The 25,657-nt window shown below is 41.7% G+C and overlaps 1 protein-coding gene across 2 annotated transcripts in view; it reads right to left on the bottom strand.

The window, feature by feature from the left end:
* ANO2 (anoctamin 2) overlaps positions 1-25,657 on the bottom strand; it is a 212,167-nt gene that overhangs the window by 156,979 nt on the left and 29,531 nt on the right. For both annotated transcript variants that reach the window (XM_068953763.1, XM_068953769.1), the window contains 3 exons: positions 11,666-11,764; positions 2,153-2,304; positions 814-868 (listed from right to left, as the gene is read on the bottom strand). In XM_068953763.1, coding sequence (XP_068809864.1) covers positions 814-868; positions 2,153-2,304; positions 11,666-11,764 — 306 coding nt within the window. The remainder of the gene's footprint in view (positions 1-813; positions 869-2,152; positions 2,305-11,665; positions 11,765-25,657) is intronic.

Raw genomic sequence — 25,657 nt, 5'->3', positions numbered from 1 at the left:
CTCTAGTTAAGAATTTTAAGTGAAGAAAAATGATTAAAGAATGCCACCGAACCTAATGATACTATGGCAATTTGAACCTGTTGATTATCTGGCCCTAACATCTGTAGGCTAAGTCCTGCTATGTCACATCCCCGTAAAATTTAGTATTAAGTTTTACCTGAAGTATAAGAAGTATAAGGACTTCAGGTAGAATGAGAAGAAAATGGCAACAGAATCTGACTCCATATTTTAGTCATTGAAGCATCTTAAACAGAATATTTAACATTCACATTTGGAAGTATAACATGAAGATGCACGTAGAAGTGATTAGCAAATAAGCTGTATCTGTGAAACCTGAGTGAGCATACGGATGAATGTAGCATATTGGGGAGGTATCAGCCTAGCATCTGTAAAGAGAAATCTTGCCTCACTAGCTTGCTGGAGACCTAGCAGGATGTCAGGTACTAATACAAGGTTTCTTATCAAAGATTACTGAGCTAATAAGTATCTACAGGATTCCATAGGATGTCCTTTTATGGACTAAAATCTGGTTAAAGAATAGGAATTAGGGCTCAACGGCCACTTTTAACAATGGGCAGGATTCAGTAGCGTTGCCCTACACAATATCTCCTACTCCCACTGGGCTGTACGGACTATTGGCCAGCTCTAGGAGGGCATTTCTTATGTTCTTATGACTGCTTAAGGTTTTGCAGGAACTGGGAAATGCGTATACTGATGAAATTAGCAAAGTAGCAAAAGGCACTCACTATTGAAGCAAATCCCATTCAGCACAAAAAGTCTTCCCTCAATGATATGTCACTTTTGTTTACTTACTATTCGGCTGCGAGTAGCATTGTCAAAAAAAGTGTCTTTGTCTTTAATGTTATACCTAAGAATGTTGAAAGAAAAAGAAAATCAGTTATGTTTCAGAGGCAGTACTAATGGATAAGAGGATATGAAACAATTTAATTTAGAATTCATTTAGAAACTATAGTAAGGAATAAAAACAGAAGTTTAAAGGAAATAGAGGTGTAATAAGATAGCATGAAATAGAGTACCTCTTGATATCTAAATGAAATCTTTTAAGGCCTAGTCATGCTGAATTCTGCCTGGATTGCAATGATGTTGGGCATAAAAATATTAACTATAATAAAATGCCTTTTGGGTAAGGAGAGCCTGTCTATTGTTTACACAAGCTGACCTTTTCAACTCTCCTTATAAAATACCCTCCATTAAACATTCTGTGGTTATGAACGTTATCAGGTTTCAATTAGCCTAATGCAAGTATTCATTACTCTTTTCCAGGTGACTAACCAGTCAACATTGCACTTTTTCATCTAACCATTCCACTGGCATTCTACATTCCCCAAAATCTTAAAACTATTGTATGTGAAATCTGCTTTGCCAGTTTATTCCCCTCAATCGATTTGACTTATATTCACTGTTAATGAAAATTGTCAGACAGGACAATAAATCATGTGGTGGTTCATCATATTTATTACTAAATTTTATTTATCAGACAAATACAAGGAGCCAACCATGAAGAAATAAGAAATGTTTAACATCAAACCAGGTCCAGAAGTATTATCTGAATGAAGGGGCAGATGGCAGGAATTCTTTATCTGTATATTATTAGCCAAGTTTTAATCACTATAATAAACCCATCAAGAAGAAAAATATTACCGCGTTTCTACTAGCTCTTTCTTTTTCAAAACAGGTGGCAATATCTTTGTCCAATTCATCATTCCTATGGTGACGAATTTTTTACACCTCAAATTAAAAACATGGACATTTTACCTGTCACACTGCTTCAAGTGCCTTATCCAACAGAAGCAAGTTAAACACTGACAGGAATTTTGTGCAACCTTATATTTCTGTAAATCCACTGAAACTGAATTCAGTGTCAGTGAACGTGAATTTACTTTAAATCTATTTCCTCAGGCTACAATACATCCAGGTCAACCCAGACATATCCTTTTATCATTTGGAAATGTTATCCAGGAATAATTTGCCAGTTTGGATATTTCGTCAGGATTTCCAGAAATGTTGCATCCTTAATGATGCAGCATGATTGCACTGATGTTCCTTTGCTTCACATACTGGGAGGAAAAAATGACAATAGTAAAATGACAGGTTATAGCTTTCTTTGCTCTTCACAATTCAAAGCACTCACAAATATATTTTCTCTCTGGAAAATGGGTAGGACAGACTTTTCATCTTGGTATTGTCTTGTTGTGGCACCTGGGGTTGCAGAGGTTCAGTTAATTTGCACCATACTTCATTTAGCTTCTTGAGTATTCCCCCTTCTTCTTTGATTTCATACATCTGAGGAAATAAAATATCGTACGTTAATGTGAGTTCCAAAAGGACAGTAAAGAATTTGCTACACATGAGTTTAAATCTGTATATTCCCATATAACAGAAAGGACCTGAACTCTAAGGGTTTCAGCAAGAAAAGGGAAGCTTTTGTCCTTCAGAAGCTACTTCCAGAAGAACACTCAGTGTAGAAATGTTAGTATGAGAAACATCCTCACTAACTCATCTAAACTAGGAGCTGTAGGGAAGCAAAAGGAAGGCAGAAGAATTACTCTGAATTTAAAAGCCGTAACTCGGGAAAAGAGGGAGCAGACAAAACAGGAAGAGCCTTTACCTGCTGGTCCGACTGGCAATCATGCTGCACAGACAGAATAAATTATTAGTAGGTAATAATTGCTAGCGAGGCCTGAGGGCACACATGCCATTAGGAGTGAGAGTGCCAGGCCCTTGGCTGCATGGCACTGTCAAGCACAAGGAACTAGCTTTTGCTGATTTGACTGATGTGAAGCATTAGGGAGCTTACCAGGGATATTAAGGTATTTACCCAGTTCACTATACAAGCAAATCCAATGAATGGGCATAAAATAGTTTTTTGGAGTTTCTCTTAAAGTAGTAATAGCAGTCATTACTGCAGGGCTTCACAGAGAAGAAACCTAGGGTTAAAGCATGCACTTCAGACTGAGATGATGTTATCATTGCCATTGTTGAAACTATCACTGACGGTTAAGTCCCAGGCAGAGAATGAATTGCCCTGTCTGTCTTTAAAAGGAAAAGAAGAGACAGACAGACAGCTATGCATGCGTGTGCCTGCACCAGCATGTGTGTGCCTGCACCAGCATGTGGTAGAGATGGATACTTACCATTTGTTAGCTGACAATCAAACCATGAAATGTTTATAGGAAAGGAAAAGTTAAATGGGGTCAAGACAGGAAACTGTAGCTTGTGGAAACAACCGTAACTTGCTGAATTCCTAATATTTGCTTAAACGTCAAGCTGCTGCCCTTCTGGTTCTCTTAGGCTACATCAACACTCCTAAACAGATTTCCCATGGGGATGGGTTGCTCGGTGGGATAGGTGCCAAGCGATGCAAACGGACAAGAGTCCGCACTTGCTCGGGTTTGCCCTGTCCCCACAGCAGACTACGTACCAGGGTTTCCTTAGGACACCTTAGGTGCTTCTGCAGCCAGAATTACTTTTCATTATTACTTTTTGTGGGATTTTTTCAGTTCAAAGTGTTTGAAATAATATGTCACAGTTCCTAAAGTGGCATTTTTACTACCATGACATGCAGAGTTTGTGCTATATGCTCTAGAGCATAGCAGGGTAGGTCACTGGAGCAGTTGAAGGTAGAGGGCCTGCTAGGACAGCACTGGAAAACTGCATGGCGTAGAGAGACCCAAACGTGGTACAGGCACTGCCCATTCTTCTTACAAGGTAGTAGCTCCTGGATCAAACTATCCCCTGAACCTTCCAGATTTCCTCTAAAAGGAACTGCTTAGTTTGCTCCAAAAGAGAACATAAGGGTACAAATGATCAAACATCCAGTATGGACAAGCAGAGGCCAAAGCCTGAAAGCTAAGGAAGGGCTTAACTTATTTGACATACAGGTGACAACTTGGGCGCACATGTGTCTGTAGCCTCATTTACTTGCCATGCAGGCAAGCAGCAAAAAGGTTTATAGCTAAGTTATAAACTGATGCCTCATTTTGCTTGAATTAGTACTGAACATAATGAAAAGGATGAAATGAACTTCTGAAATCACTGCCAAGGCAGATGTCTGAATATGTTATTCATTATAATTCTTTCATTTGGGTTTGGCGTAACATTATGTGCAACATGAGTTTTACTTTTTTTCTTTTAATGAAGCATAGACAACCTGAGAAAACGTAAGTTTATTTGCAGTCTGATTAAATACCAAATTAATTAAATGAACCTTAAACATTTCTTAAATAACAGCTGAAGAAGTCTACCCCAAAATAAAATAAATATTCTTGATTTCAACTGATTGAAATGAAGCACTTTAAAGTATCATGATTTTTTAAACTGCTGGTCCCCTACCTTCAGCAAAATATGATATTTTTAAAGAACTGAAGTTGGGCACCTTACAATCTCAGGCAGTCTTTTTCCGATTTAAAGCAGTTATTTGGGATACAGATAATATATGTGACTGTGGCCCATTCTCACTTAGCTGTTACAATATTAAAAATAATTGCTTTCTCATATGCAGAAGTGTACATATAGTTAATTTGCTTGAAAGGATTTTTTTCAGTATGTAATTTGTCTTGAAAGCTGTTTTAAAATTGAACATTTGAAGGCTTTTTTTTGTATCCAATTCGTCATGTTTATAGATGGTCTAATATTTTTCATTGACATTGCTTTGTTTACGGTTTCAATGGATTCTTGAATAAATTACAAAATAGCATCAGAGAAAATACATTTAACGCCCCTTAAAAAATAATCTTTTGGCTCTCTGAACAAAACCAGAATTTTCTCTTTAGTGGTTCCTGGCTGAATTTTTCAATGTTTATAGCCAAAACCCCAAAATACAAGGTTTCTGAATTTCAAAATGGATATTTTTTCCCGTCACAGGAAATTCCTTTCCCAACTGTCCTTAATTCCAAAATCTTAAGACAAGAATATAATTTCCCTGTCATGCCTCCTTTAAATAGTTGCATTTTATTTATGCAATGGGGATAATTGGAAAATAACGTAGTCAACAATAATTGCCAACAACTTTCTCCCTAAAAATGTCATATCGATACTCTGTTATACAAAACGATTTATCCCCTGGGGTGAATCTTCAGGAAATTTGAGATCTGGCTTCCCTGTTATAGGGAACTATTGACATATTTCACCTTTTTCCACACATCTAGAATAAATTATAGGTATTAACCTGAACACTGTTGTTCATAACTGCCTGATCGGTGACTGCACTGCCGTTTCCTTTCTGAACTTTTGTCCCATTATTCAGTAAATGTCCACTATATGCCAATCATATTCAATATGAAGTATGCACGGACCTGATTGGTTCACAGAAATTTGTTACTTTAAATAAGGGGATGCTATTTATAATGTCTAATATATACAGTTTAATTGAAGTAATTTTGTCTATATATTTAGATGTTATCAAATGATTTTATGTCTAGTGGAATAGCATGCTATCTCTGGCCCTAATGAAAGGGGTCAGAGCTCATCTACAGTCCAGCCTATTTCCACTGCGTTTATGACACAAAGGAGATCTAGTTTGCACAAGGGTATTTACATTACAGTGTGCAAATAGGATAGTGGAAATCTAGCATAGTGGGTCTATTCTTTTTGTCCCATTTGGCAGAAGAACAAGATACTAAAGATGGGACAGAGCTGGTAGGGAGGGAATGCCAGGGAGAATACGATTTAAATAAGAATGGCTGTTGTATAGCAGGCCAAAGGTCTATTTAGCCCATATCCCATATCTGCTGTCTCCTATAGATGCTTATAACTTAAGTTCAGGGAAGGAGTATGCAAACAAGAAAGGCAGAGAGCGCTGCCCCTCTTGGTACGTCTTTGGAGCTGCCAGGGACGAGCACAGGCTTCCTGAGCTTGAAGCAATGCCTTTGGAGCAACATTGGGAATTTTTTGTCTGTCTCCAATATAAACTTACTTTTGGTCCCTTTCCCAGAAAGGGATGGGACACGGAAAAAAGACGAAGAAACACAAGTAAATGCCAAAACTAAATACAGTCTGGGCCCCTAACTTCTGTTAATGTAAATGATAACTACAAATGTGTATAATCCATACAAATATGTATCACAAAGTAGGAAACCATATGGACCAATATGCACTGAATATACCAATGACAACTGGTTTGGGTATAATGTGGCTGGAACTGCAGTGATTAATATGAACTTGTAAATGTATGTTTGCACGAGTGCTTGTGCACACATATGCAAAGCAGCAGAACACAGTTAACTCCTCCAATAAGGCATGCTGATTTACTATGATTTGGAGTATACATGAATCCAAACCTTACTGGATTGCCATGCTCTGCTTAAGAGCTTTTTTGCTTAATTCTAACTTTTGCTACATTGACTTTTGCTATGGACTTTCTTTTCGTTATTTCCTCCTTCATTTTGGAGAGCTGCTTACTGCTTTGGGGGTTTAACTTCACTTCTGGTGGTTTTTCACAGCACATTGGCCACAGATGACAGTGTAACAGCAAACAAAATACCAAATAGTCTAGCTCCTCCTAGCCTTTGACTTAAAATTGTATGATGAACCATATACTAGCTACGCCACTACAAATGGAAAGACAATTTAGGCCATTAATATATTTTCTATGACCTTTTCCCGAGATTACGATCTTTCTCTGTTTCACAGAATCACAGAATCGTTTAGGTTGGAAGGGACCTCTGGAGATCATCTAGTCCAACCTCCCTGCTCAAGCACGGCCCTCTAGAGCATATTTCCCAGGATCACATCTAGACAGGTTTTGAATATCTCCAGCGAAGGAGATTCCACTACCTCTCTGGGCAACCTGTTCCAATGCTCTGTCACCCTCACAGTCAAGAAGTTTTTCCTCAGGTTCAGATGGAACTTCCTGTGGTTCAGTTTGTGCCTGTTGCCTCTTGTCCTGTTGCTGGGCACCACAGAGAAGAGACTGGCCTCATCCTCTCGACACTCCCCCTTCAGATACTTGTACACGTTGATGAGATCGCCTTTCAATCTTCTCTTCTCCAGGCTGAACAGGCCCAGCTCTCTCAGCCTTTCTTCAGAGGAGAGAGGCTCCAGTCCCCTCATCATCTTTGTAGCCCTCCGCTGGACTCTCTCCAGGAGTGCCATGTCTCTCTTGTACTGGGGAGTCCACAACTGGACACAGTACTCCAGGAGAGGCCTCCCCAGGGCTGAGCAGAGAGGCAGGATCACCTCCCTCCACCTGCTGCCAACACTCTGCCTAATGCAGCCCAGGATCCCATTGGCCTTCTTGGCCACAAGGGCACATTGCTGCCTCATGCTTAACTTGTTGTCCACCAGGACAACCAGGCCCTTCTCTGCAGAGCTGCTCTCCAGCAGGTCAACCCCCAGCCTGTACTGCTGCATGGGGTTATTCCTCCCTAGGTGCAGGACCCTGCACTTGCCTTTGTTCAACTTCAGGAGGGTCCTCTCCGCCCAACTCTCCAGCCTGTCCAGGTGCCCCTGAATGGCAGCACAGCCTTCTGGTGTGTCAGCCACTCCCCCCCAGTTTAGTATCCTCAGCAAACTTGCTGAGGGTGCCCTCTGTCCCTTCATCCAGCTCACTGATGAATACACTGGACAAGACTGGAGCCAGGACTGACCCCTGGGGGGATGCCACTAGCTACAGGCCTCCAACTAGACTTGGTGCCACTGACCACAACCCTCTGAGCTCGGCCATCCAGCCAGTTCTCAACCTACCTCACTGTCCACTCATCCAACCCACACTTCCTGAGCTTGCCTAGGAGGATGTGATGGGAGACAGTGTCCAAAGCCTTGCTCAAGTCCAGGGAGACAACATCCACTGCTCTGCCCTCATCTACCCAGCCAATCATTCCATCTGAGAAGGCTATCAGATTGGTCCAGCATGATTTCCCTTTGGTGAAGCCATGCTGACTACTCCTGATCACCACCTTGTCCTCCAGATGCTTAGTGAGGAACTCCAGGAGGAGCTGTTCCATCACCTTTCCCGGGATGGAGGGGAGGCTGACAGGCCTGTAGTTTCCTGGCTCCTCCTTCTTGCCCTTTTTGAAGACAGGGGTGACATTGGCTTTCTTCCAGTCTTCAGGCACCTCTCCTGTTCTCCAGGACCTTTCCAAGATGATGGAGAGTGGCCTAGCAATAACATCCGCCAGCTCCCTCAGCACTCGTGCGTGCATCTCATTATGGCCCGTGGGCTTGTGGATGTCAGGTTTGCACAAAAGATCTCTAACCTGATCCTCCTCCACCAAGGGAGAGTCTTCCTTTCTCCAGCCTTCCTCTCTTGTCCCCAGGGTCTGGAATTCCTGAGGACTGGCCTTAGCAGCAAAGACTGAAACAAAGGCAGCATTCAATAACTCTGCCTTCTCCGTATTCTTCGTCACCAGGGCACCCACCCCATTCAGCAGTGGGCTCACATTTTCCCTAGTCTTCCTTTTGCTAGTGATGTATGTGAAGAAGCCCTTCTTGTTGTCCTTGACATCCCTTGCCAGATTTAATTCCAAATGGGCCTTAGCCTTCCTCGTCGCATCCCTGCACACTCTGACAATGTCCCTGTATTCCTCCCAAGTGGCCTGTCCCCTTTTCCACATTCTGTACACTTCCTTCTTCTGTTGGAGTTTTGCCAGGAGTTCCTTGCTCATCCAGGCAGGTCTCCTGCCCGCTTTGCTGGACTTCTTCCTCAGAGGGATGCACTGATCCTGAGCCTGGAGGAAGTGACGCTTGAATATTAACCAGCTTTCTTGGACCCCTCTTCCTTCTAGGGCCCTACCCCAGGAGATTCCCCTAAGTAGGTCCCTGAAGAGGCGAAAGTCAGCTCTCCTGAAGTCCAGCGTTGCAATCCTACTCATTGCCCTGCTCCCTCCTCGTAGGATCCTGAACTCCACCATCTCATGGTCACTGCAGCCAAGGCTGCCTCCAACCTTCACATCTCTAACTAGACCTTCTTTGTTCGTTAGTACAAGGTCTAGCATTGCACCTCTCCTCGTTGGCGTCTCCACCACCTGAGTCAAGAAATTATCATCAATGCTTTGCAGGAACCTCTTTGACTGTTTGTGCCTAGCTGTGCTGTCTTCCCAACAGATATCAGGGTGGTTGAAGTCTCCCATGAGAACCAGGGCCTGTGATCGGGAGGCTTCTTCCAGCTGTCTGTAGAAGGTCTCATCGACCACTTCCTCCTGATCAGGTGGCCTGTAGTAGACCCCCACAACAGTGTCACCCATGTTACCCTGCCCTTTAATCCTTACCCATAGGCTCTCAACTTGCTCTCCATCCACCCCGAGGCAGAGCTCCATACATTCTAGTTGCTCCCTCACATAAAGAGCAACTCCACCACCTCGCCTTCCTGGCCTGTCTTTCCTAAAAAGCACATAGTCATCCATGACAGCATTCCAGTCCTGTGAACTATCCCACCATGTCTCTGTCACTGCAATGAGATCATGGCCCTGCGACCGCACACAGATCTCTAACTCTTCCTGTTTATTCCCCATGCTGCGTGCATTGCTATACAGGCATTCCAGAGAGCCAGTCAAGCATGTAAGCTTCCCAGGAGAGGTGCAAGAGGAGCCTCCATAGCCATGTTCCAGGCTGTCTCCCCTGGCTGTATGCACCCGCTGGAGGCATCCTGACTTGAGCGGTGTTTTACTGACTCTCCTGCCACTATACCACTCCCCTTCCCCCATCTTGCCTAGTTTGCCCTGATTTGGGCCTTGTGATTTATTCTGTGCGTTTTCTCTCATTCAAAGGAGAGAGGGGATGTTGAACTGTTTGTCAGCAACTAGGATGGCCATTAGAGACTGCCAGCTCCTGGACAGATCTTACACAGACTGAACAATATGATGGCAGAATTCCAACATTAAAATAGTGTATAAAAATAGTGTAGAAAAACTTCAGTTTATCCACAAGATGTTAGGAGGGGAAAATTCCTATGAGGGAAGAAGGAGGTAGAAGTGAAAACAGGCATTGAAAATATACAAAGGGAAAGAAACTGGAAAGCGATCAAAGAGGGGAGTCAGAGATTTCAGGTTGTTTTCTAGAAAGGGCCTATGCCTCCACCAATATGCTGGAAGGGATGGAGGTACAGTAGGTGTCTAAAACCAACTTGTTTTCAAAGGTTGAATACAAGTAACCAGGATTTTTCTATGGGATGCAAACATAATACAGTAGGAGTGGCTTCACCAAGCTTCTGACGGTGACAGGCATTACCATCATGAGATATGAACAATGTTGAAGCCTTCGATGGGTAAAAATAATCAATAGAGAAAATAGGGGGGAAAACAGAAGAAAATAAGATCAGTCTGTCTTTTAATGCTGCTGACAATGAAATGGAATAAGTGTTCAGCAGTGCTGTTGATAACAGCCCAAGGCCGCTCCACTGACTTCAGTGGAGTTGTTAGCTAACAGCTGAATCACTGCAGGACCACAAGTCTTAGGATACGCTACCCAGAATTTGCAATGTTGTTGAAAGCTCTAGGTATTCTCAACTACTGGGACTATAAAGGAGATAGTGAGCCAAAATTTTGATGACAATGGGGCAAGTCCAAATTCACTAAAGTTCCCGATACTATGAAAACAAACTCTCAGCATCCCTAGACTTTAAAGGGGAAAATTTATGGCAAAAAATAGCTATCATACTTTCTCTCACACTGCACCTCACCTTTGAGGAAAGTTCTTTGACAAAAACCCAAACAGCTACTACCTTCTCAGCTTTCAAATCCTCCTTAAAATTCACCTCTGTCATCACTCTGTAGAGCCCCGTCTGCCAGCCAGCTGCCTCCATGGCCAGCCAGATGGCCAGCTATGCTTACTGCTCTTCCCACTTCCTCTACTAACCAGCAGATTTAAAGGGAAAAAGAGAAAGGAAGATGGGGAAAAAAAAGAAAAAAGCTACAGTACATAACACTTGTGAAGCTTTGCCATTCTTTGTCATCCTAACTTTTTGGGTATTTGGTTTTTCTCTTCTTTTACATGCCATCTCTTTGGTCTTTTCCAGACTTTTTTTCATTAAGTTAACTCAATCAAATTAATTTGACTAGAAAATTCTATCGGCATCAATATGGGCACCATTTAATAAAATTAGCACCAGTTCTGTGAACAGAAAGCTGGAAGAGATCATCTGAACCACCAAGTTCTCCCACATGTGTAGATACATGTGTAATAGAAGGTCTGTCCTGAAGGGTCCACAGGCATCTGTTTCTCACATGTGCACACACACCACAAACCACACAACTCTTCCAGTATCGTGTAGTAGTATTAGAACACCTTTTGAATAAAATATCAAAATACTCAAAATGTGCTGCAGGAGGAGACCTGGAAAGACCAAGACCATTGTCAATGTCACTTAATCCTGAAACAAATCTCTATATATTTAGATGGTCAATCCTCAGTCAGGCATTTACCCTTCTTCATTTGCACAGCATTATGGGTGTAAAGCTAGGGTCTTTCAGCACTAATTCAATACTTTTTAGAAATTAATAATATAAGTGTCTAGCAGGTAATGATTCCAGGGCATAATCTGGCCTCATGAAAAAATGTTGGGGGTGAAATAAAGCTAAAATTCAAAGCAGGCTAACAGGAATTTGACACCTTGCTCACACCAAAAATCTCTTTTGAAATCCTGACCCTATATCCAATTCTGAATTAAATCCTGCTAAAATAATTAGTAACGTGAAAGAATAAGCCTTACCTTTTTAGTGGGCATTTTTATTTTAAGGAGTTCTGCTTCTCGACTAAGTACATGCCAAGGTGCATGTATGCGCACAAAGCTCAATCCTTGGCTCTTATTCTGAAATACAAAATAGTGAAAATATATATTTTAATATTATTGAATGAGAATTCTTCAGCAACAAGGTTTTCAACTAAATCATGCAATGGTAGTAAATAAACAGAGCGAAGAAACAATTTCTGTCACAACTGGGATTAAAAATGACTTTAAGATCTAACTATCTTCTAATGTCCCAGAAACCATTTGTCAGCCCGCCCTATAGTCCAGCTATGTGCACACCATGAGGACACAAGGCCAGGTTATAATAGATTTTGGAATCACGTGAACTAGAAATCCCTGAGCTACAGCTCCCGCTGTACATTATCCCAGTTTATTACTGGGCTTTTGTGCCCATCTGGACTAGCAAATAGAAAACTTTTCTTCTGCTCTGGGCTTTGCCCTTAGGCACCCATTTTCTGCCCTGCCTAAATATTTTCTTAGTACTCCATCAGATTAGCAGTTTCTTAAAGGGGATCAGGCCCAGCACTTACCACATGAAGTATCTAACTGCAGTTGCAGTACAAACCTTGGTCCAAATATTCAGATTTAACTTCTGAAGAGACACATGAGCCCAACACTTATAAAAATAACTGTGCAGAGGCAGAAGACTACACAAGATGGCTTCTGCACAGCTGGTTTTTAGATTTTCTGAGCTCTTCAGAGTTCAATCTGAGCTACAAACAGGCCTTCTGATATTGGAAAGCAGACCCCCTGGCAGAAACAGGAAAATGAAATAGACTTTTTCCCTCAATGAGCACAAATTATCATTTCTAAAGAAACCTCACTAAATTACACATACGAATGTCTTTTGTGAAGAAAAGGGTAAAAAGTTGGGAGGGAGAATGGGAAGCAGACAGGAGGACAGACTGCGGGAAAGATATGGAAGTGCATTGGGGAAGATTGCAAAGGCTTGGACTAGAGGCAGGAAAGCATGGCTAAGACCAATGAGCTTTGTCTGTGAAGCAGTGCACGTGCTGCGGTTTTGGTGCTAAGGCATACTTGCACTTTGCATTTTCCCCCCTATGTGTGTGTAATGATCAGCAGAGATCCTTCCCTTTAGGGAAGACTAAACTTCCAGAAACACTCCCAGATTTTCGGAAACATCACCTCTGTTGGGGAGTCTGAACCACTATCCTTCCCCTGCAACATGAGCTGGGATCAGATGAGATGGAGGGACTGGAGGCACATAAACCTCTGAAAATCTTCAGTTACAGAGTTAAGGAGCAGTAGCCACAGGTATGGGAGTACAGTAGAGGAAAAGCAAGGAGCAAGAGCACTTACTACGTAAAAGCTGTGAGACAAAAGAAATTGAGACAGTGAGCCCAACGTGATGAAGAGCATAACTGGGTTACACATTCGGCTTAAATACAGTACTCAGATGACCCACCCAGGAGTAACTGCTGGTACACATGTAAACAGTTGCAGAGGACTAAAGAAAGTCTATTAATGCACATACAAGCTCATTGTCACTGTAATCACCAAGTAGTGCAAGTCTACAAAGCTGGGAATATAGGTCATAGCCATGGAAACTCATGTTCTCAAATTCTCAAACTTAAATTCTGTTGGAAGTTGACTCCAAAAAAGTTTTTTTGTGTGTGTTTCTTTTTATTTTCTGGTCAAAAGCTTCAAGTTAAGGAGAGTTTTACACAGAAAAATATGAGGCATCTGTCCATGTATGTATAAATCTGAAAAACTATTGTAGCACATTTGACTTCACCTCAGAAAAGCCTGTTCTCTCAAGCCACAATGATATTTTTCTTTGTTTAACATGCAATTTATATGAAGCTATTTCCCACTAAAACTGTATCATATCCCATTGATATCAACATTTTTAAAACAATGTTTAATTTTTCCAAAGTGTATACATGCTTAGAACTTCATGTAAACACTAAATACTCATTTGTTGAACGCTATATAATGCTTTCCGATTTAAAAAAAAAAATTAGATGGAAATCCCACTTTCTTATGGTAACATCTTCCTCTTACCTTATAGCAGCAACATGAACGACAGAAATCACTACATCACTTTCAGTTAACGTTTCTGCGGTGGAATAATGTTATTTTAAACAGCAGAATGAGTTGTTGAATGTATCTCTCATCAGTCCACAAGGGAAATCGGCTTTAAGAGGAGGAAGTAAAAATTTACTGGGCATGAGCAGATGTTCTTGTACTCATTTGCTGAAAATGTATTAATAACAGATGAGAGTTTAAATTTCAGTCAGTGAAGACTGGGAGGCTTCTTCTTAGATTTTGGCAAAAAACAAGTGTAGCTTCAGCTTAATATCTCCTATGTCTTCTGTCTGGGGGACTATATTTCACATTGGCAAGAAGAGGGACAGTATGATCTAATTGGTCATTTCCAGCTCAGGATCATATGACTGTACAGATTGCAAAGAAAATCAGTCAGAGAAATTGAGAGAAGAGACCAGATGAAGAATATGACCGCTGTGTATTACAGCAGAAATATGTTGGAAAGTAGTGCTGTTCATGAAGTCCTATCAGATGCTGTGGAATCAGAGCTAACATTTAAAAATCACCTCAAGATAGGGGACTGAGATCATGTTAATAAAGACAAATGCAAAGTCAATAAAGTAGGAAAACAGGAACAGGTGATTCCTGTTGGATGGTAAACAAAAAGTGCAGAACAAGAGTGCTGAATATTTAGTTAGGGATTACAAGAACCATGTTTCCTGCATCTTCCTATGTTTTCCTAACCTTAAAATTTATCAAAGAAATTTACAATAAATGCATCTCACCACTACTTCTCCATGACAGAAATACAACAGACAAAGAAATCAACCTTATGTTATCTCAGGGAATAAATCAGTTACCTAGTTTTCTACTGAGCTATCAAAATAAAATCCTGTACCTGCTAATCCTCTCTGTTAAGGCTCTTTGCTCTACTTTTCAAGCCTTCACCTGCAGTAGTTGCAGTTGTCCTTTTGCATGCCCTTTTTGTCTTTATTATTATGACCACTTGTAAAGATCTCTTAACTCACTTGTTCCCATAGGGCTTATTCTATTGCAAACATCACCAAAAGTTAAAACTTGTTTTTCCTCATTGCCAGTGTGGATTTATGACTGTCTACTGCAGGCATTTGGTTAATTCCCTGAGGTCCCTGATCAAGGTACATGTTTTTGTGAACGCACTTTAGTATTTGCTCTTACAAAATGCTGTCAGTCTTCTACTTTGAATACTCCCAATCACTGTTGCTTATTGAATCACTTCTAGATGTATTGCTACAGCTACAATGTTGCACTGGCTAACGTTACTTTTGTCTGATCATTCACATGCTATTTAATACAATAGTCCTTAATCAAGTCTTTTTTCACGGAGATCTCATGGGATTTTATTCTTGGCTCTGCACTATTCTATGTCTATATCATTGCACTGCCCAATTATATTACTCAAATGACTTTAAGTATTGTTATGTTGATGACAAACAGATTTGTTGCTCTCCTGATCCTTTTTTGTCAAATCTATATTCCATTCAACAGAGTTCTTCAATTAAGTTTCAGGAGTGGAAGTTTTTCAATACATTCGTACTGAATTATTCAAGATATATTTATAGCTTGGCTTCTTTTTTATTTCGTAAAGTTGTTTTGGGCCTTCCCATTTTCATAGGAAAACTCAGCATTAAAGTCAAATGAAAGAAAATCTGGAAGGTCTGGTTTGCTTTTCAGTCAGCACATGAAGGGAGACTTTTTTAAGGGATACTTATCCATCTTTCATGATTTAACAATAAAATAGATTATCATCTGTATCAACCGCAAATTTAAGATTTATTTTAAAGTTATCATCAAGGTTCTAGCAGAAAATTTTGTATTAGAACTATATTTTCATACATATGAGAGCTTTTCAAGCATCTGTTCTTATTCATTATATTTTGACTAGTGAAGAAAACTGAAAAAGTGATTTTTTTTAATTGAAATCTAAATGTTCTGAAACATGACTAGACAAGTGTAATAGCTAGACAAAGCAAAGAAGGTCTCTGACTGAAAAATTTACAACTGCCATTGAATTTAGGTTTCTAGAAGTCAGATTTCAACTGAAAAGTCTGACATTCTAAAGTTAGTGGCACATCCATATTTTTCACCCACTTTGGTAGTTACAGTTTTACAACCATAACGTGGAATATTTTTGAACTACTATAGCCCGATTACCATACTTTATGAATCTCTTGTCTAGTCCACAGTTTCTCAACTCTAATTCTTACAGAGACAGCCCATAGATCATGGAGATGTACTATGAAGCCTTCTCTGTGTAAACAGGAGTTTATGAAGAAGTCCTGTTGCTCCATGAAAGCATGACATGTAAAAGGTGGAATAATGCACGTCTAACTCAAGGATCTCTCATGGTGCCATTATTTTGTCAGACCACTTTAAACTCCTACTTCATCTCATTCAGATAACCCATGTGTCATGTGTCAGCCATGTCACCTGAAGATGATGTGTTCTCAACAGTGTGTGTAGACACCTCTAGAATTAACTACAGCATTTTGCTCTCCTAAAGGCATTATTTCTGTTAGTCACAGTCAAGACAACAAAAAGTGCAAAAATAATAATTACACACTGGTAGTCTCAGGCTTTTTTATGATGTTACTGTATTGCTGCTGGCAACTCTCCACCTACAAAATTCATTGTTGAATGCTGCATTTTGGTAAGTCTTCCTCATGATTTCCTCATGATGAAATAACTCATCACTTATACTATATCAAAGAAATATATTTTTTCAGTAAATAGTTATTTCAAAATACTTACCCAAAGAATTAGATTTTTGCTGTGTATGCCATTATGAAGAAGAAAGTAGCACTGATGGTTAGACTAACTACTATCTAATTTTTATATTATCTACCAGCCTAAGGGAATGCTGAAGTTTCCTATGATCTTTTTTTGATGATATATAGGAAATGGAAAGATATAAACTAAAAACCTGAATCATTTAAGCTTCCGTCTTAAAAAGACAAACCATCTGGGCATTCAACATTTCATCCTTCTGTGATTATTAAATAGACAGAAAAACAGTAAACACATCCAGAGAGTAAGTTTGTAATGGCTTCAGCTAATTCAATCAGACATCTTCTGCTGACATGTCTGATACCAGCTACACCAGGTAAGCAACAAGACAGTTTGTAGAGAAAACGGAGTCAGCTCCCGGTAGCTCAGTAAAGGTAATCATCTTCCCATTAATTCAGTCACCAAACGCATCAGTCATGTCTGCAAATGCAACTGCTCAAAATTAATGGCTAGTCTCCTAATACTAATCCTGAAATTTAGGCAAAAAATAATGTGGTGTGATAACACAAATAAAGCTCAATTTCTTCTTACTATCACATGGCTCTGCTCACATATGTTTTACAAAAGCTGAACCAAATAACGAGCTTTTGGCCTCCTGCATGGGTACCACATGATGGAATGACATTGCATGGCCAGATTCAGATAGTGACTGTGAAAGCATATATGTTTTGCATTGAAAGTACTGGACCTCAGTCTGTACAAAGATTAGCATTTTGCCAGTTTTACCATTTCACAACCAAGATGCAAAAATAATTCATCATAAAGCATGCATATCTAAATATATGTCAGTTACATTATAGAAAGCAAGGGTTTACATTATAGAAAGGAAGGGTGGGGTACTACTAAGGGTGATGTCAACCAGAATGACCATCCAGAGCAAGTCCCTGCTCATGCTATCTGTATGTTTACAGGCAAACAACTTACATTCTGTCTGTCATTGGTTAAATGAAGATAATGCAGCCTCCTTCTGTCTAAAGATGGCTGTGAAGATAAATATGACAGAGTCTATGAGGTGCTCAGATACTATAGTAAACAAAAAAGAGTAGAGCAGATCAGTACATACACAGACAATAGCCATACTATGCATTTCATAATCTCTCCCATTTGCTTCCCAAAACAGCAGTCCTTTGACCTTTTCCTTAGCTTCTGCTTTTCTATTTTCATTGTTTCTCTGGGTACAGACCATACTTATTGTATGGCTGTCTAGTGCCTAACATAATCCTCATTAATGATTGCAGATTCTACTGTAACTGTATCAGAAATAATTAACAGTGATCACCAACAGCTCCAATAAGTCTCACTCCTGAAAAGACAACTAGTCTTATGCAGCACAAGTGTAAAGATGCAAAGCACAGGTCTGTTCAGGGATGGCAAAGCTGAACCCCATATAGTTCACGTAGCTCAGTTTATTTTTAGCTGCTCAACAATACGCTAAGCAGACTTGCTCACGTTCAAGTTTCAGATCTTAAGCAAAGCTGCAATAATTTACACATTTTGACAGTCTTTTGCTTTCTTCATTTTTACCAACAGTGACAGTGTTAATGTCCTGTTTATTTTATTCTCTTACTCCCACCTCCAAACGTAAACAGTTAAAGAATATACTAGTGTGCATAAGCAAAGAACAGAACACCTTGGAATGAGTGCTGTAACCAAAATGCTTTAAAAGAAATCTTAATTCTTTAGCTAAAGCACTGTGGAATGAAACAGTTGACTTCACATATCTTTGCAAGCGTTTCCTCACAGCACTTCCTTCCAACCAAATTCTTCCAACTCACCTATAGACAGAAAGTGTCTCTGAATGGAAGATGATACAGGAAGCCTAAAAACACAGGTGTGCTTCCCTTGAACACACTGGGAACATTTAATGGCATGCTACAGAATGAAGATGAGCTGTTAGAAACTCAAGCACAAATGCAGAACAGATCAAGTCTGCCAAATACAGAAAAGGCCCAGAACTCAGCATTACTGCAGTATTCACTGCAGAACCAATAGAGAGGTAGATTACAAATATCTCATGACTGCCTCTTCATTTTTAATCCTTTCTGAAAACAGCCGAATATATATTTTGGATTTTAAAAGTAGTGCATTTCACTAGTTTTCAATGTATTTATCTATCCCAATTAATTACTACAGTATCAAAAGTGCAATTTTCAAATAGTAGAGCAAAATCTTCCCTATTTCTTTAGAATAACTTCATCAGCAAGTCTCTCCTATGTCAACGGTGCAAATTTCTTGCTAGCAAAGCAAATGACAATTTAAATATATCTTCCGAGACTGGAAGATACCGGAAAATAATAATAAAACGCAAAATGAAAAAACAACCAAAAAAAAAACAAATCAGACTTCCCAAAAAAGGAAGGGAGGAGTGTGTCTACTCTATCACTTCTTGTATTTTGGCAAGGTCAACGGAAAAACACGTAATCAGCTGGTCTTGTTACATTCAGTGCCAAATTAGCTAGCAATATAAGCCAATCTTCTGTAAAATACATCATATCAAACTTGATTATCAATAAAAAAATTTAAAAAAAATCAAAGTTCTTGAGGCCAAACGGTTAACATTTAAAAGGGCAGAATGTCATTCCTCTTGAGGGAACGAGACACTAATCTTCACAGAGATATATGCCCTGAAAAGTTTTCCAGATGAAGCAGCAAGCATATGGAAGTCAATCTTTAGACCAGATAACAGGCAGGCTACCAGTAGAGGCATTAATGAAATAGAAATTGAGCCCCCTTTCCATCAGATTCAATCTCAAGGAAAACAACATGGAAAAATAAACTTACTGAAAAGAGTGATTAGGATATCAAACCAAAAAATAGTGGAATGGTACCTTTAAAATATTGCTTCAACATTCAACATTTGATTTGAGACTTTAACAAACACGCAAATAAAGTGATAGCTCAATTTTTTGCTGAAAGACTTCAAGCTTCAAACTATTCTTAGGACAAAATTTTTGAAAGGTTAACTATTTTTTTTAAATTTAAAAGCATTAACAGCAACAGTGATACAAATATATTTAGCTAAATAAATTTGTTCTCCTAATCATATGCTACAATCCAGTCCGAGACAGTATCTCTGTGGTTAGCCAGAGTGGTTAGCCTCCCCACCAACTGCTTTGAAAATAGGTTAAGTTTGCCCTCTAGCTGATCCCAGTCTTCAACCAGGTCTGCACCATGTGCCACTAATACCTGGCACTGTCAGTCAAGCTAATTTGCATAGGGGATTGAAAACTGACCAGTCGCTGACTGTTATGTGGGATCTTTTGACCCCACCCACAATTCAACTGTGACAATATAAGACCGCGTTCCCCTCCCTCTAAGCTATTTGGGCTTCTAGGGGTGAGGAAAGAGGATGAGTTGTGTTGGGGCAGAAGAAGCCAAGCAGCCTTTTTCAAGGCTAACTGCTTTGTCTGAAGACACTGAACTGTTGAAACCATCTACAGCTGAAGGGAACCCAATCTAAGGCAGCTGGCCACTTATGAAAGTGGCCCTTATGAAAGAGGGTTTGTTCTGCCTCTTCCCCCTCAACTCAGGATGCCTATTCAAGCCTTTGTAGGATTCTGACCATTGGTGAGTGATCCTAGCTCACTGGACATGTGAGTTGGGTGGATGCACCATTTCCAGGGTGTGGGTGGGCAGTTCCCCCCCCACTCTTCTAAATTCACTGGTCATTTGACTGCCTAGGAAGGCCTCACACCTTCTGGGAAGGTGTGCTCCTAGGTGTGGCCTGACCTGTCACCCTTTTTCTCAGCTTCTTGTGTTGTTGACTTGTTTCCCTGTATACATTGTAAATAGTTATATGCAAAACAGTAGTTTCAACTACTACTATTACTTGCTAAGGTGTTTATTCATTTTGTATTACATGCTGAGTCATGGTAAAGCTATCTAGCATGAGTGTTATTCACTCTTACACAGCATCCTAGAACCTGCTTGGTAAAGTTTCAGTTTATTGGTTAATAAAGTTGCCATGCCTTTGAATTGGTTTGGATATTTTCCTCTCCTGAATGCTGTGACAATCTCCCATGGTGGTCCCATACCAAATATGAGTGACAGTAAAAGGAAAGCTGGCTATATTTGCAGAAGCCTGACTAGGAGGGGACAAAGATGAAGACAACTGAAGTGGTCTAGTTGGCTTGTTTGCTGGCAGGGAATTCAACACTTCCCTCAGCAGTTACAGTCTCAGTGTAAATAGAGAGAAGGGGAATAAGTGCTGGCAGTCACACAGTGACATTGTGTGACAGATTGGAAAAGATGGATAAATGGTTAAACAACAGGAAACAGCGGGTAGGAGGAGTTCCTGCACTGCAGAAAAGTCACCAAAGGGGTTTTGCAGAGCCTGCACTGTACATCATCATTTTAAGTGACCTAGAAAAAAGCAATAAGCAGTGAGATGACAAACTGCATTGATGAAGTTATTCAGGGTAGCAAGGGTAAGGGCTGACTGGAAAATTGTACAAGAGCTTCATAAGAGTAAATGACTGAACAATGGTAAATAGCTTCCAATGTAGATAACCTGTGGACATTGCTTTATGTTTAAAACCTAATTCACATATATCATGATGGGCTCCGAGTTGATCTTTACCACTTAGTAAAGACTTCTTGGGGTTACAGTGGAGACTTCCAAGAAAATATCAGCTCAGTATTTGGTAAGAACCAAGAGGGAAATCCTCCTAATAGAACATGTCTGAAAAAGACTGAAATAGAAAATATTTCTTCATAGTAATCCATGGCATGCCCCATCTTGAACTTCATGTGCAACCTTGGTGTCTTTGCCCCCCAAACAGATATGTCTGGCCACAAAAAGGTTCAGAGCAACTACATAGGAATGATGAGTATACTGTGACCCTTTGGTCTGGAAACAGGGCACACTTGAAGATACTGTAGAAATCCACAAAATCATGAGTGGTAAGAAGGGAGATACAAATAGGCTACTTACTCTCCCTTTCAGGACTAGAATAAAGGACATAAGTGAAGCTAATAGGAGTCAGGTTAAAAACTAATAAAAGAACACAGGTCTTCATGCAATAGGTAATGCCTCTGTCTTCACAGAAGATATTATGGATGCAAGAATTTTATGAGGGTTAAAGAAAAAACTGGACAAGAATCTGAAAGAGCTTCACTGAATGTAGCTTTTGTATCTAGTAACCTTAAGCAGGAAAACATCACCTGAAATGAAAAGACCTGGAGTTTGGGAGAGTATTGGAGTAAAAGTATCATAAATGGCTGTTCTTAGTCTTACCTAAAAATATTCCCATTACTGCTGTTAGATGCAGCATACTGTGTTAGATGGATTCAATCTCAAACAATATGGTCATTCTTACGGTCACTATAGCTGATAGAACTAATAGGAGGGGTTTCAGGCCTTTCTTCTCAGTCTCCTACTTCTTACTGTGAGCTGTCCTTCAATTAACTGCATAGACAAAAAAGACACAGTAAGCAAGATGTACTCACCCTTGGACAGAGTATAGGCCTCTGCAACTCACTTTAGTCACATGAAACAGCTGAACTATGATGGAAACACAGCTGTTGAGAAGCTCTCTGCTTAGTGGTGGAGAGGAGCCTTGCTGCTGAACAACAGGCTACTGTGTCTGTGTCGGTACTCCCACTATGCCTGGTTTCTGCCATAACCCATGCTACATCTAGAGAATAATGGGTACTCAAGACAAGTTTATCATAGAATGGCCAAGGTTGGAAGGGACCTCTAGAGATCATCTCGTCCAACCCTCCTGCTCAAGCAGGGTCCTCTAGAGCAGGTCACCCAAGATTGGGTCCAGATGGTTTTTGAATATCTCCAGGGAAGAAGACCTCTCGGGGCAACCCGTTCCAGTGCTCTGTCACCCTCACAGTGAAGAAGCTTTTCCTCATGTTCAGATGGAACTTCCTGTGGTTCAGTTTGTGCCTGTTGCCTCTTGTCCTGTTGCTGGGCACCACAGAGAAGAGACTGGCCTCATCCTCTCGACACTCCCCCTTCAGATACTTGTACACGTTGATGAGATCGCCTTTCAATCTTCTCTTCTCCAGGCTGAACAGGCCCAGCTCTCTCAGCCTTTCTTCAGAGGAGAGAGGCTCCAGTCCCCTCATCATCTTTGTAGCCCTCCGCTGGACTCTCTCCAGGAGTGCCATGTCTCTCTTGTACTGGGGAGTCCACAACTGGACACAGTACTCCAGGAGAGGCCTCCCCAGGGCTGAGCAGAGGGGCAGGATCACCTCCCTCCACCTGCTGCCAGCACTCTGCCTCATGCAGCCCAGAATCCCATTGGCCTTCTTGGCCACAAGGGCACATTGCTGCCTCATGCTTAACTTGTCCACCAGGACTCACAGCTCCTTCTCCGCAGAGCTGCTCTCCAGCAGGTCAACCCCCAGCCTGTACTGCTGCATGGGGTTATTCCTCCCTAGGTGCAGGACCCTGCACTTGCCTTTGTTCAACTTCAGGAGGGTCCTCTCCGCCCAACTCTCCAGCCTGTCCAGCTCCCTCTGAATGGCAGCACAGCCCTCTGCTGTTGCAGCCAGTCCTCCCAGTTTAGTATCCTCAGCAAACTTGCTGAGGGTGCCCTCTGTCCCTTCATCCAGCTCACTGATGAATACACTGGACAAGACTGGAGCCAGGACTGACCCCTGGGGGGATGCCACTAGCTACAGGCCTCCAACTAGACTTGGTGCCACTGACCACAACCCTCTGAGCTCGGCCATCCAGCCAGTTCTCAATCCACCTCACTGTCCACTCATCCAACCCACACTTCCTGAGCTTGCCTATGAGGTTGTTACAGGAGTGTCAAAAGCCTTGCTCAAGTCCAGGGAGACAACATCCACTGCTCTGCCCTAATCTACCTGTGTCATTTACCCAGTCATTCACCTAGTCATTCCATCCTAGGAGGCTGGACCAATCAGATTGGTCCAGCATGATTTCCCTTTGGTGAAGCCATGCTGACTACTCCTGATCACCACCTTGTCCTCCAGATGCTTAGTGAGGAACTCCAGGAGGAGCTGTTCCATCACCTTTCCCGGGATGGAGGGGAGGCTGACAGGCCTGTAGTTTCCTGGCTCCTCCTTCTTGCCCTTTTTGAAGACAGGGGTGACATTGGCTTTCTTCCAGTCCTCAGGCACCTCTCCTATTCTCCAGGACCTTTCCAAGATGATGGAGAGTGGCCTAGCAATAACATCCGCCAGCTCCCTCAGCACTCGTGCGTGCATCTCATCAGGGCCCATGGATTTGTGGATGTCAGGTTTGCACAAAAGATCTCTAACCTGATCCTCCTCCACCAAGGGAGAGTCTTCCTTTCTCCAGCCTTCCTCTCTTGTCCCCAGGGTCTGGAATTCCTGAGGACTGGCCTTAGCAGCAAAGACTGAAGCAAAGAAGGCATTCAGTATCTCTGCCTTCTCTGTATCCTTCATTACCAGGGCACCCACTCCATTCAGCAGCGGGCCCACGTTTTTTCCCTAGTCTTCCTTTTGCTAGTGATGTATGTGAAGAAGCCCTTCTTGTTGTCCTTGACATCCCTTGCCAGATTTAATTCCAAATGGGCCTTAGCCTTCCTCGTCGCATCCCTGCATACTCTGACAGAGCGTCATGGAGAGGTCTGGTTTAGGGGAAGAGTTAAGAAAATGGGTTTTACTGAACAATGGGTATAAGGTGCCAATCACCCTGTCCTTTTTGTAACCCTGGTTAGCCTGCAGAAATCTCCCACTGCCATAATCTTAAGATCATTAGTGGAGAACTAATATGTAACCTGGTCAGGATAAATACAGCAGGATTTAAATTCTCCATGATATGATCAGGCCATGGAAGGAAGATCAGAAAATATTGGGGGGGAGGGGCAGGGAGCCTCTATTGCCAGTCAAGTTATTTCACTGGGAAATACTAACTTCTCACCTCCCCCTCCCCTCCAAAAACAAACACCCAAACCAGAGGTAAAACTGCATTCCGTTTGCATGTTTGCAGAACAAAAATATTTCAGCTTTAGATGGATTGAGTTTTTCTATAAATTCACAGCACTGCTCCAGAGATGGGAGGGCTACTTGTTAATTACATAAATAAGTTTCCCTCAGTTTGCTATGAAATCAGTAAGATTTGAGAATAAGTTACAGGTAGGGGGAAAAAAAAAAACATAGTTCCTCCAGCTCCAGTTGAAGCAGCTGTCAACTAGTCCAGACCACATACAGAAGTCAACCTGAAGGATAAGAATACTCCTAGCCTAGCAGAAAAGGTCAGGAAATTGGGTTGTTGTCATGGAGGGTTTGGTTTAGGGGAAAAAGTTAGGAAAATGGATTTTACTGAACAACAAGTATAAGGGGCCAATCACCCTGTCCTCTCTGTGACCCCAGTTAGCCTGCAGAAACCTCCTGCTACTACAATTTAAAATCATTGGTGGAGGGCTAACATGTGCCCTAGGTGCCCGTACCTGTCAATCGAGCAGAATATGCCAGAAGGAAGGCGAGTCGACATGGCTGTCTGCAAACAGGTCCGCACTACAATTAGGGATCAAAAAGGGACCACTAGGAGCAGGGGTCTAGACGGATTTGACCAATTGCTTGCCTGCGGTCCCAAAGTGGACTAGGGAAAGAAGGGGCACATGCGAGCCCAGCAGCGGCTTTTGCGGCGGCGACAACAGAGAGAAGAGGAGAGCTGAATTCACTGAAGAAGTGGCAGCAAAGAAGCTGCTGAGAGCAGGAAGAAGCAGCCTCAGTGGCCTTTTCCAGGGCTCCCCTTCCCCACCACCAAGGGAGAGGCTACGGGACAGCCAGCACTACTGCACCCCCTGATCTGGGGCGCTGGGTCAGGAAGCTGGGGATCGCCCCTGCTACTAACACTGGTGGACATGTGAGTACTCCCCTCCCCACTCCGGGGAGCAGTAACCAAAGCGGCACACCAGCTTGGCTGTGGCCTGCTTACTTCAGAGCATGCTTGGTGGCAGCACACTGCACCCAGTGTGCCCTGCTTAGTAACCCTGGGGCTTGAAGTAGCACCTCCCAACCCAGCATGGCCTGCTTGTCCCTTCCTCCTCCTTCCCCCCCCCCCCCCCACCTCCCAGCATAACCACCAGGTACCTTTACCCTTACTGGTTTCAGCTGATGTATGCATTTGTAATTACTGTAATTGTTCCTGTCCTGTGTTGTGTGGGG

This window comes from Struthio camelus, chromosome 1 (assembly GCF_040807025.1).
Source record: "Struthio camelus isolate bStrCam1 chromosome 1, bStrCam1.hap1, whole genome shotgun sequence".
Taxonomy (NCBI): Eukaryota; Metazoa; Chordata; class Aves; order Struthioniformes; family Struthionidae; genus Struthio; species Struthio camelus.
The sequence above is the reverse complement of the archived record's forward strand: the minus strand, read 5'-3'. Positions and strand labels throughout refer to the sequence as shown.